This window comes from Bufo gargarizans, chromosome 7 (assembly GCF_014858855.1).
Source record: "Bufo gargarizans isolate SCDJY-AF-19 chromosome 7, ASM1485885v1, whole genome shotgun sequence".
In the NCBI taxonomy this organism is placed as follows: domain Eukaryota; kingdom Metazoa; phylum Chordata; class Amphibia; order Anura; family Bufonidae; genus Bufo; species Bufo gargarizans.
In genome coordinates, this window is record NC_058086.1 from 27,593,338 (window position 1) to 27,606,535 (window position 13,198).

At 46.4% G+C, this 13,198-nt stretch overlaps 1 protein-coding gene across 4 annotated transcripts in view; it reads right to left on the reverse strand.

Annotated features, from left to right (window-relative positions):
* Positions 1-12,816, reverse strand: part of OSBPL9 (oxysterol binding protein like 9) — a 104,201-nt gene extending 91,385 nt beyond the window's left edge. For all 4 annotated transcript variants that reach the window (XM_044300491.1, XM_044300489.1, XM_044300490.1 and 1 more), the window contains exons 1-2: positions 12,667-12,816; positions 1,145-1,195 (exon numbers count right to left, since the gene is read on the reverse strand). In XM_044300491.1, the coding sequence (XP_044156426.1) occupies positions 1,145-1,195; positions 12,667-12,777 (162 nt within the window). In that variant the 5' untranslated portion in view covers positions 12,778-12,816. The remainder of the gene's footprint in view (positions 1-1,144; positions 1,196-12,666) is intronic.
* Positions 12,817-13,198: the final 382 nt, after the last annotated feature.

Sequence of the window (13,198 nt, forward strand, 5' to 3'; positions counted from 1 at the left end):
CTCCAATCTCTTGAACACTCAACTATTCAATGGGTTCTCCAGGAAGGATTTAAAATGGCCGTCAGCAACGTGTCATAGAACGTGAGCAGGACTGGCTGGCTCCACTTGCAGGGCCTCACTACGCTCTGGCACTTTCCTATACTACACATTCATGAGTGTTCCTGTCAGGCTGCTCAGCCATGATGGTAAATTGTAGGCAGAATCACATCATTGTACAGCAGTATAGTGTATATTGAGGCCCTGTCCCTTTAACCCCCTAGGCAGCTCTGGATGTGGAGGCAAAAAGTCCTATTCACATTGTGGCAGCCATTTTAAAGGGAACCTGTCACCAGGATTTTGGGTATAGAGCTGAGGACATGGGTTGCTAGATCACCGCTAGCACATCCGCAATACCCAGTCCCCATAGCTCTGTGTGCTTTTATTGTGGGAAAAAAAACCGATTTGATACATATGCAAATTAACCCGAGATGAGTCCTGTCCCTGACTCATGTCATGTACAGGACTCATCTCGGGTTAATTTGCATATGTATCAAATCGTTCTGAAGGACCCAACACATCATGCATTACATGGACTCACCGTTGATTTCAATAAACTCTGGAGCCGATTGCCGGGGTTCCCAAAAATGATATCTAGCAAGGTTGTACCCTGCTTAAAGGGGCTGTCCGAGTTAAAATAAAAAAAATGGCAGGGAAGGGGTTAATATCATGAAATGCATTCCAGCACCACCACTCTGGTTCTTCCCATCGCTGCGGCCATGACGTCCTCTTCTTGGCTGTGCTGATGATGTGACCACTGCAGCCCAATGCTGACCGTCTTTAATTGTTATACTGATTATTGAACTTTTTATTTTAATCTGGACAGCCCCTTTAAAAACATTAGGCATGTCTAAGCAGCTGCACACCAAGACACTAATTGCTGACTATGGTCATAAATCACATATGGTCGGTCCTTGGTGACCGTCCATAGCTCATAAGCGCCATGAATGATCAGTTACACAGGAAATGCGGAGCAGGAGAGAGGACGACTACTTTACTTCCCTGGCCATTAAGGATATTCAGACGAGATCTGCATCGGATAAAACACTTTCTTCAAAATGACATTTCAAGATTTGCATGAGGGGGGGGGGGGGGTGACCGTACTTACCCTGAGACGCACACAGCCACGCCGGGATCCTCTCATCATTTTGTCTTTTGACTGAAAAAAAATAAAAAGGAGAATTACTATTTATCTGGACTGCAACCTCAGAATCCATTAGGTTTATTTTTCCCTGGTGCTACTTTGCCTTTCCTCCCGCTTCAACCGATATAAAATATTCAAAGCATCTTCTCCTAGGGAAAACATAGCTCTACATGATCTACACTACAACGTTAGAACATATCGGAGGCAAAAAAAGAGCAGTTAAATACCAAAACCCCACTTGGAAACCATAAATGAGCTAAGAGATGTTGTACTGTGGCACCCCAGTGCTGGATTCACAGCTACACTGCTTCTGAGGGCGTGCTACAGAGAGACAGGGAAGCAGAATCTCCTCTTCCTCTGTGTATAGTGTATGGGAGACATAGCAGCAGAGCTCAGGGACCAAGTAGTGATGTGCCACTCAGGGACTGAGTGAATGGCTAAAGTGGCATGTGACCCATCAGAACATTTGCATGTCAGCGACCTAAAGGGGCACAGACTGGAGACTTGGCACCAAATTGGAGTGTTGGGGAGCAGGTGAGTGCATCATGTTCAATACTGTCCTAAGGTTGGAGGCTAGAAAACCCCTCAGGTAGGAGAATGTTTTTTTTGTTTTGTTTTTTTAACCTCTTAAAGGGGTTTTCCACTCTTATTTAGATACTGATAAGCCATCATCATTATCAGATTAGTGGGGGTCCAACACTGTACCCCCACCAACTGGCTGTTCTCAGCAGCCACTGGCAATGCAGGCATACTGCAGCTCAACTCCCATTCACTTGAATGGGTGCTGCGCCGCACTACACTGGCACAGCCACAGTGGATGGAGAGTTCCGCTTCTGGAGCATACCAACAGCCGATTGTGGAGGTGGAGGATGCCTAAAGGGAAAAATCCAAAAGACGGCCAATTTTGGACCACTATTCTTTCGTTATACATTCTTTTTACACGCTTGATAGGGGACCCAAAAATATGCACCATAATATTTAATGTATGGCTGTGAAATCATTATCTTCCATGCATGTTCCAGTCCAGCCACGTCTGCACCGGCGATGGGTAATGTCACACACACGAGGTAAAGCTCAGATGCTCAATCACTAAAGCAATGGTGCATAACAATGACTAGAGGAGCTAACATTTATACAGTCTGCAATTGCCGGCTCATTACTATGCATCAGTGGCTCCTCTGAATAAATGCCGGCGCGAGAACCGCTCATGTGCAATCAGCCATTAGGGCTCCTCAACCCCAACCTGCATTAGGGGGTCACTGATGGAGACCGGCATTTTACACTGGTCTTTGATATCCCCTGCAATACCCGGAGGATGTGCCTCGTCAGAAATTAGGCACACCCTCCACCAGTCCGTGCTCCTGAATTGAGACCTATTCCAGTCCCTGACTGGGGAAGTTATCAATCGTCATTTACCCCCGAAAACAGACTAAAATGTTAGTGAATTTTCCAAGGCCGATAGCCCGGCCCCGATACTCCCCTGTGGTGTGGGCAAAATAAAAGCTAAATATAAGGGGGGGGTCTTACAATTTTTTTTTAACAACAAAACTAAACCCTCTTAATAAATGACCCGCACATTGTGTCCAGAGGATAATTCAAAGTATACAGCAAAGTATTGTAAAGTGTAAGAACACAGCATTTTGGTTTGTGTAGTGTTTTTTTTTTCTTGTTTTTTTTACAAACTCCCCATGTTCTGGGCATGACTATCTTTTTCAGGCTTCTCAATGGGGCTTAAAAACTCGCATGTACAAAATGTTACACAACAAAACAATGACAAAAAACAACAACACACCATTAAAAGGGGTTTTCAAAGAATTTAATATTGATGGTCTGTGCTCAGACCAGGTCCTCAATATGAATATCTTGGGTACGTCTCCTCCCAGCCCTGCTGATCGACTGTCTGCAGAGACCGCTGTGTTCCGGTGAGCGCCACCTCCCACTACCTAGGCCAGTGATGTCACGTTCATTGGTCACATGGTCTAGGTGCAGCTCAGTTCCATTCAAGTGAATGGGCCTGGGCTGCAATGCACGGCTCTGTGCTTGGTATGCTGCGAGAAAACAGCAGATCTTAGAGGTAACCTTGGCGTGGTGGGTGGGCTTATGCCTTTTGATCAAAATGTACACTAATGCCTCTGGTACAGCATGCAGTATAGGGGGCTGTACACTTAATATTGTGCTGAGAAGCGAGTTTAATTAGATCAAAGCATAGCCTGTGGATGTGCGATCCAGTTCTTTTTCTCCCCTTGATATATACATAAAGGTTACTTATTTACGCCAAAATCTAGATGCACTCACATTATTAAATGTGGCCTATGTTTTATGTTGTATAGTTCTTGTGTCTTTTTTGAGGGGGGAGGAAAGGGGAAGGCTCCAGGCCCTGTTTGTATAAAAAAAAAAAAAAAAAAAAAACGCTGCATTCCCTGGGTATGAACCACATGCTTTTCTCTAGGAATTGAGAGGCGCCAGAAGAAATCTTAGCCAGCGTTCATCCGACAGCTGCTGAAGGTGTAGGACAGACAGCAACTTTTGGTACACTAGTTGTTGTGAAACTACAACTCCCAGCATGCATGCCTTTCGATGCTGTTCCAGGAACTCTCACAGAAATGTATGGAGTATGCTGGGAGTTGTATCTTGACAGCAGCTGGAGTGCCGGAGGTTACTGACCCCTGGTGTAGGACATGCTGATGAATGGTGGAAGTACCGCTCACCTACGTGTCACGCTTTAAATGTTGGCTGAAAAAAAAAATATAAAAAAAAATATATATATATATATATATATATATATATATATATATATTATATATATATATATATTTTCACAAAATCAGGTCTAGTTGAGTGAATTATCAAAAAGTCACAGAAGATATTGATTGAAAATGAAGAGAAAAACCATTTCCTTTCCAAGAACATCGGTGAGAAAACATCATGTGAAGAGACGCCCATGACAGGAAACACAACACTTAGCGGAAAGGATTTTTGGAACGGATTCAGCTGCACAGACATTAATAATGGATAAGGCGTGATCAGTTGTAAACGCTGCGTCGTTCTTCTATACAACACGCCATCTCCAGAGGACATGTGGTAGTGGTCTGAAACCTGCAGGAGCACAGGGGCTGGAGCAGCAAAGTCAAGGCTTTTGGTCTTTCAGCTAAAAATTAATTTGTATAGTTTGGTTTTATTAAACATTTTGCTTGTCTTCTGCTTCCTGAACCTTTTCTCATACATTCTGGAGAGAGCTCCCCTGACAGAGTTCACACTGAACAGTGCCGAGCAGACTGCAACATACAAGAATACATGCAGGCTGCAGAAGACAAACAGAGTTACATTTGTAATAAAAAACCAATTTCAAGTCTGTTTTTTTTTTTAAATAGATCATAAAAATGAATATTGGAATTTCAGTAAGATAATAACTGAACTATACTGATGGTTAATAAGGTCAGAGATCAAAGATAAGGCGCCGTCAGCTGAGCAGAGACAAAATTCATTTCCTGCTACTAGAGCCAAGCTTGGCTTTTCTCTAAACTCCCACACAAGTGGAAGGAGCATGCTGGGAGATGTAGTTTCACCACAGTTGGAGTGCCGGAGGTTGCTGACCCCTGTACTAGAGCATCTGAGCCCTGCACAGAGCAAAGGGCTCAATATTTTTATGAAAGACCAATTTAAAAAATGATTTATAGCTCAAAATGAGTACAATGAAATAATAATAAAAATGTGCCCCCACAGGTGTACATAGCCTTCATTGGAGTTTCTGGGCTATCCTCAGAATAGGACATCCATAGCTGATCGGTGGGGGTCCGACACCCAGCCAATCAGCTGTTCTGGTGTATCTCCCTTACTGAAAGTTGGCCCCATCAATCTTGCAGTGGACAGTACGGTCACGGCAGCGCTGCTCCCAAGACTCAATTTTTCACATGTCTAGTTATTACATACGCATTTCCTTTTCCGCCTTTTCTTCTTAAAGGGACTCTGTCACCGGTTTCTGACCCCCACTTTTAAAAATCTGGTTCTGTGCATGGAGCCCTTGTGATTCCTATTGTGGTCTTATAAGCTAAATCTGCTGGCTCATTTTGTTAAAAAAACGTTTTATCTAACCTGTCAGTCATCTTGTTAAGGTGCCCAGGGCGTTGCTCATGGCCTGAAGATGCCGCCCGCCGCCGTTGGTGCCCAGCTCCTCCTCTGCTCTCATCAGTGCCGCCTGAAAATACTTAGATACGCCTCCGGCTCTCCCTCACTCCCCCCTCCTTCTTTTCTAAGATCCCGCACGTGCGGAAGTGTTCGCGTTATCGGGAGGTTGAGCGAAGTGCCCGCGCATGCGCACTTCGCTCAATGAGGCTGAACGGAAAAGTCCGCACGGGCGCATCAGGCACAGGCCTGTGCGCACGCGCGGGATCTTAGAAAAGAAGGCGGGGGGAGTGAGGGAGAGCCGGAGGCGTATCTAAGTATTTTCAGGCGGCGCTGATGAGAGCAGAGGAGGAGCTGGGCACCAACGGCGGCGGGCGGCATCTTCAGGCCATGAGCAACGCCCTGGGCACCTTAACAAGATGACTGACAGGTTAGATAAAACGTTTTTTTTAACTAAATGAGCCAGCAGATTTAGCTTATAAGACCACAATAGTAATCACAAGGGCTCCATGCACAGAACCAGATTTTTAAAAGTGGGGGTCAGAAACTGGTGACAGAGTCCCTTTAAATATTTCTAAAACTTTGTTCAAATTGATTCTGTCACAATTTTTGTTAAGCCAACAGTCACCCATAGTGGAACCCAAAATACCCCATTATAAGTCAGTGGGTTCCGTCAGATGCCATCAGTATCCGTCATGCTAGGGATCCTGCACTGCATTGTGGTTTCTGTCTAGAATGGAACCCACAATGCAGATGTGAACACAGGCTACCAGGTGACATTTGGAGGGTCTATAATAGGCCCAAAGTGTCGCAGACGAGATCCCTCTTTCTAGCACCACACAAGACATCATGCACATGGCGGCATTACAGTTCTGTTTTGCACAGAGCCATAACAGGGCCCCCATTCAGGCGTACAGGGCCTCTAACGTAACTCTGCATACCTCCAATTTCATACAGAGGATATTTGTGTTTGATTCTGTACGAGGCACTGCATGGCACACTTTATGTACAAAGGTTTTCTCCCCTGACTAGTTCTGTATACGGCACCATAAGGAGCCTGTATGGCGGTATACAACGGTCATACCGCCTGCATGCATGACGTGTACAGAATCAGCAAGTACTAGTCTAGGCCTGTCCGCTGTACAGCAAGAGCAAGCCAAACTCAAGACAAAGCTGGAGGGGATTATTAAGGCTTATTTCACACGAGTGTTCGGTCTGGGACATGTGCAGGTAACTGCTGCGTTTCCCAGAGCGGACACTGGTCCGCTGCCCCAAACTTACAGCACCTTAGGGTACTTTCACACTTGTGGCAGAGCGATCCGCCAAGCAGTTCAAACGTATGTCAACTGATGGCATTTGTCAGACTAATCAGTCAAAAAAAAGGCATCGAAATGCCGGCTCCGTCTTTCCGGTGTCATACGGTAAAATGTATCCGGCATTTATTTATTTTATTTTTTTCTTTCTGCGTATGCGCAGGCCAGAAGGACGGATCCGGCACTAATACATTGTTATGGAAATAAAATGCCAGATCCGGCATTCAGGCAAGTCTTCATTTTTTTTTTTTTGGGCCGGAGATAAAACCGTAGAATGCTGCGGTATTATCTCCGTCCTGAACAGTCAAAAAGACCGAACTGAAGACGTCCTGAACGGATCGCTCTCCATTCAGAAAGCATGGGGATAAAACTGATCAGTTATTTTCCGATCTAGAGCCCCTAGGACGGAACTCGCTCCTTATGCCATCAGTTCCTGCCTTTGGCCACTTTCACAGTCAGTGTTTGGTCAGTGATTCCCATTAGAGATTGGGAGCCAAAGCCAGAAGTGAAGGTCCAAAACACAGAACAGGAGAAAATCTCTCCGTTATACCTCATCTCTGTGTAGGCTTCACAAATCACTGATCAAACACTGACCAAGACGGACCGTATGCACTACTTTTTTGCGGTGAGACCTTTGGATTCGCATGGCAGACCCCATTCAAGTGAATGGGTGAGCATTCACAGATGGTGGGCACACGGTTGCAGACCGCACAGGCAAGGCCGGCACACGTTCATGTGCATAAGGCCTTAGGCGAGGGTCCGACACTCAGCACCCCCGCCCATCAGCTGTATGAAGAGAAGGCGCACGCAGTGTGCACACTGCACTGCGCATGCCGTCCGACACCAGGCACCCCCGCCAATCTGATATTGATGATCTCCTGAGGATAGGTCATCAACATTAAAAGCCGGAGAACCCCTTTAGGGGTTGTCTCACATCAGCAAATAGCATTTATCATGTAGAGAAAATTCATACCAGGCTCTTCCTAAGGTATTGTGATTGTCCATATTGCCTCTGTTGCTGGCTGGATTCATGTTTCTATCACATTATACACTGCCCGTTTCCATGGCTACGAACACCCTGCAATCCAGTAACGGTGGCTGCGCTGGAACACTATAGGAAAAAGCACTAGCCTATGCGCGCTCCCACGGTCAGTGCCACAAGAGAGGCTGGCGCTTTTTCCTGTAGTGTGCAAGCACAGCCACCGCTGATGGATTGCAGGGTGGTCGTAACCATGGAAACGAGCAGTGTATAACGTGATGGAAAAATGAATCCAGCCAGCGAAAGAAGCAATATGGACAATGACAATACATTAGTGCCTTGTATGAACTTTCTCTACATGATAAATGCAGTTTGCTGAAGAGACACAGCCCCATTTGTTTTCCAGCATACCTTGACAATAAGATCTGTAATCTCACGACTCGATATTGACAACTTCTCTACTTATCTTACAATTTCTTTCAATAAATGATAAATTGTACAAAGCTGCATGAAGGCGCTTCCCAGACTAATTCCATTACACAAGACGAACCCGTCAACAGAAAGGAAAACTCACAGCAGAAGCGAGTGCGGGAAACACACACCAGCAGATACCGTGCGGAGCATTATATATATATTATACACACACACTGCACGCAGGCTGGATAAACGCCGCACGGTCACACGTTCGGCACCCTGTTGAGTCAAGTCCTATGAGGAGCTTTGCAAAAAGAGCCTGAAGCCCTTCCAGATCACATGACAGACGTAGAGCAAAAACTTAATGTGAACAGAGCACATCTCTGCATCTCCTCAGTAATGCAACCGCAGAGATAAGGATGGCACCAAAATAGGACTTCTGTGGTGCACCGGCAGCATCTACACCACCGCGCCCAAAGACGACTGCTATGACCCGATGCGGCGTTGCGAGTACAAGCATCATATAGAACGAGGCAAGCAGAGCGAGCAAGTGAGCTGTGCCCCTTCATATAGCCGATGGTCAGGGGTGCCGAGTGTCTGACAACCGCCCATCAAACACTGAGAATATTGATGGCTGTCCCGAAGAGAGACCAACAATATTAGAAAATTTATAATCCCTCTATAGGGCTATCCCCCTTGTAGACATTTATGGCATAGTCAGCAGATACGTCGATAATGGGAATAGCCATTTATACGGAATGCCCCGACTAGTCACCACTCAAAGGCTACTTTCACACCAGCGTTATTCTTTTCCGGCGCTGAGTTCCGTCACAGGGGCTCAATACTGGAAATTACTGATCAGTTTTATCCTAATGCATTCTGAATGGAGAGCGATCCGTTCAGGATGCATCCTGTCTTCAGTTCAGTCTTTTTGCCTTTTCAGGACGGAGATAATACCGCAGCATGCTGCGGTTTTATCGCTGTCCAAAATTCCGGGACTGATCCGTTTTGACAGTCTGCACATGCTCAGACCGCCAAAAATGTGAAAAAATAAATAAATAAATGCCGGATCTGGTTTTCCGGATGACACCGGAGAGACGGATCCGGCATTTCAAATGCATTTGTCAAACGGATCAGGATCCTGATCCGTCTGACAAATGCCATCAGTTTGCATGCGTTTTGATGGATCCGGCAGGCAGTTTTGGCGCCAGAACTGTCTGCCGGAATCCTCTGCCGCAAGTGTGGAAGTAGCGGCTTCTTTCAGAAAGGGCGGCACATTTATTAAAGAGAACCTGTCATCACCTTTATGCTGCCCATACTAACGGCAGAATAACGTAGAGACGGGTGAGATGATTTCGGCGGTCGGTCATTTATAAGTTAAAAGTAAGTGGTTGCCGAGAACCAACATCACAACCATTGCAGACCGGGCCTGGAGAAGAGTCCTGGCCACCTGAGAAGAGTCCTGGTTATTCATGATCTCCTGCTCTCCTGCTGATGACTGACAGTCTAAGGCCTCTTTCACATGAGCGTGGCATGTGAGGGCCCGATAAGATACTGGTGCGTTGCGGTAAAATGCGTGATTTTTCTGCGCGAGTGCAAAGCATTTTAATGCATTTTGCACGCGCGTGAGAAAAATCGCCATGTTTGGTACCCAGACCCAAACCCGGACTTAATCACTGAAGTTCGGGTTAGGTGTTGTGTAGATTTTATTATTTTCCCTTATAACATGGGGGGGGGGGGGAATAGCAGTGAGTCTTATGGGGCGAATGCTGCAGCTGTTGGATGTATCGGCTGAGACGGAGGAGGGGCTGGGGGTTGGCATCTGGTTCTGTAATGGCAGCGGGGCCCGGTGCAGTCACTGTATTCTACACCGGGCCCCGCTCACAGTAGTATAATCATATCTAACCTGTAGGCATTTGTTAAACTATTCAAATCATCTGAAATCCAGCGCTTGTACTACTAACGTCATAGCAGTCAGCAGGCCGGGCGGGCGGCAGCGTAACTCACTACGTCACGCGCCTGCTTCATTTATAAAGTGGGCGGGGCAGGCGCGTGACGTAGTGAGTTACGCTGCCGCCCGCCCGGCCTGCTGACTGCTATGAAGTTAGTAGTACAAGCGCTGGATTTCAGATGATTTGAATAGTTTAACAAATGCCTACAGGTTAGATATGATTATACTACTGTGAGCGCGGCCCGGTGTAGAATACAGTGACTGCACCGGGCCCCGCTGCCATTACAGAACCAGATACTGACCCTTATTCACTACACAGGGACACTGTTATGGGGGATCTGTGGGTGACACATTAAATAAGATGCTATATATGTGCCATCCACAGATGCCCCCATAACAGTGCCATCCACAGACCACCATTAGTTCAAAACCCACCAAAAGCACACCTTTTGGTTCAAAAATTTTTTTTTTTTCTTATTTTTCTCCTCAAAAACCTAGGTGCGTCTTTGTGGCGAAACTAATCTCGCCCCTGGGTTTTGGAGGGGCCTGTTTGCCAGCCTCTTGCCCCAGGATTATGGGCCCTCTCATCAGCCCATGCTAAACTTTTGAACCCCTGGTCTAATTCGTGCCATTTTGGGATATGTTAAATGTCTATGTGTACTGCAATTGTTGGGACATTGTATATTTGAGTAGTGATGTCTGTCCTATTGTCCCCCACGTGTGTATTGGCGATTCCCCTTTGTCCTGAGAGATAATTGGCTTACTCCTCAGTTGTCTCCAGGACTGAAGACACTGTGTATTCTCCTGCCTGTGATAATTAAATCAACCCATTGTGTAAGGTAATTGTATCACAGGCAGAGGGAAGGATTTTGTGTGGGAGTGTCTGAGTGTATTGTACGTGTTTATTGGTTGTTTTTACAAAACCCTGTGGGTGGTACTAGTGTGTAACAATGTTGTACAAGATCAATAAACGCACAGCTCTGGCTGTCCACTGCTTGACCCTCAACACGGAGCCTCGTCTCGTTCTTGGGGGGATTCACTGTATGCTGTTAGAGACTGATTGCAAGGAGTGTAAGCCGCTTGGGTGCGTTTCCTATTCGTCTGCTGGCAGCTATTCGTGAGGTTCCGTTCGGAGTTTGGAGCATTTCCTTGTATGCCGTTACAGTCTTATAGGGCAAAAAATACAGTAATACAGTAGTTTTCTCTCTAGCAGAGAACTGCCAATCATCAGCAGATGGGGAGAGAGCAGGAGATTATAATAACCAGGACTCTTCTCAGGTAGACGTGACTCTTTTCAAGGCCTGGGCTGCAATGGTTATGATGCTGGTTCTCAGCAGCCACTTAGTATTAGCTGAGATCAGCATTTCTGTCACTACTTTATGCTGCCCTCAGTGAGGTCAGCGAAAAGTTGATGACGGGTTCCCTTTAAACCCCTTCTGGTATCCAAATGTTGTCTTTTTTGTGGCGTTATGCTACACTTGCCCCTTTTCAAATAAAGTGGTGACATAGGTGACTGAGCATTTATTTTGGCTTACATCAGATACTCAAGGGTCTACAGAGCCGTCTGCTTGCGCCCTGTACACCAGATGGTTTCTGGTGCCGCCAGCTGCTCTGAAACAGTCATCAGGTGTCGAGATCCACCGTGGATCTGATATTGAAGCCCTATCCTTAGTACTGATCTCATCAATATCTGTAGTAGCCTGGAAAGCCCCTTTAAAGCAGTTGTCTCACTTCAGCACATGGGATTTATCATGTAGACATTAATACAATGCACTTACTAGTGTATTGTGATTGCCCATATTGCTTCCTATGCTGGCTGGATTAATTATGCACTGCTCGTTTCCATGGTTATGACCACCCTGCAACCCAGCAGCAGTGGTCGTGCTTACACACTATAGGAAAAAGCACCGATCTATACGTGTTCCTATAATCCCGGCCACCAGACAGGCCAGGGCTTTTTCCTATAGTGTGCAAGCACGACCACCAATGCTGAAATGCAGGCTGGTCGAAACAATAGAAACCAGCAGTGTATAATGTAATGCGAAAATGAATCCTGCCAGCAAAGGAGACAATATGGACAATCACAATACATTAGTAAGGTCCTTGACATAACTTTTTCTATATGATAAAAGCTATTTCCTGAAGTGGGGGGGAGCAGAGAGGGGGGGGGGGCTTGGGTCTAAAGTAGGGACTGTTCCTCCAAAAGAGGGAGGTCTCGCCAATCTCATCACTATGTCTAGGAGAGCTGGGTGACAACCTTGCAGGAGATGTAACCTGCAGCCATATGACTATAACCCAGCTTTCCAAGACACAGATAAGTGAAGCCAGAACCAAATAAATTATTTTAGAGGGGAGGGATACTGAATGCATTAATAATGACACAGTGTAAGCTGCTGGACTGTGAGGTAAAGTTATAATTTCTAGAGCACAGCCGTCACCTCCCCATAAAGGCTGGACATCACCTAGAGCAGTGACAGACAGGCGTGCCTCTACCAAGATGGAAGGCGGCCGGGCGACACAATCCTTCACACCTATTGGCTAAAACCTTCAGGAGGCGTGCACTCATTGGCTGCCGCCGCCCCACACACCCATCGTAATTGGCTGAATCCATCACTTATCTGCCTTCTGATTGGTGGAGCCGGAAAGGTCCGCGACTGAACCAACGAGAACTGAAATAACTGCCGGGTCCAAAGCGCGCAGTACTCACTGTATAGTAAGAGAGGAGGCCGGCGTTGTAGTCCAGCACGAACCAGCGATACTGCCAGCCTTTCATCACGTTCGTCCATTTACTCAGCGGACCCTCCATGATAGACGCCATCTTGGGATCGCGGAAATAACAACAGACGTCTGGGCGTGCGTCCTGCGTCATCAGGACGAGGGGAGGGATCGGATGCCGTCGGGTGGGCGTGATATATCGAGGGGCGTGGTTATTGACGTCACTGAATGGTTTATCACTCCCGTTGCTAGGAGACGCTTGGATGGCGACGTTGCTAAAGAAATAGCCGCAAAGGAATCGTCTATTCCACACACGTATCCTATCAGCGTGTGGCGGACACGGAAGGCGCACAGGCCTTCTAGGGCCACAGTGTCAGCGTTTATAGATTTTAGGGGCCACAATAAAACTATATTGGAAAGGTGTAATTCTCAAATCTATATAAAAGATTGCATGTAATTAAATATTTAGCAGAGCCACTGAGTTATTCAATAACATGTATCTGTATAGCGCCACCTGCTGTATG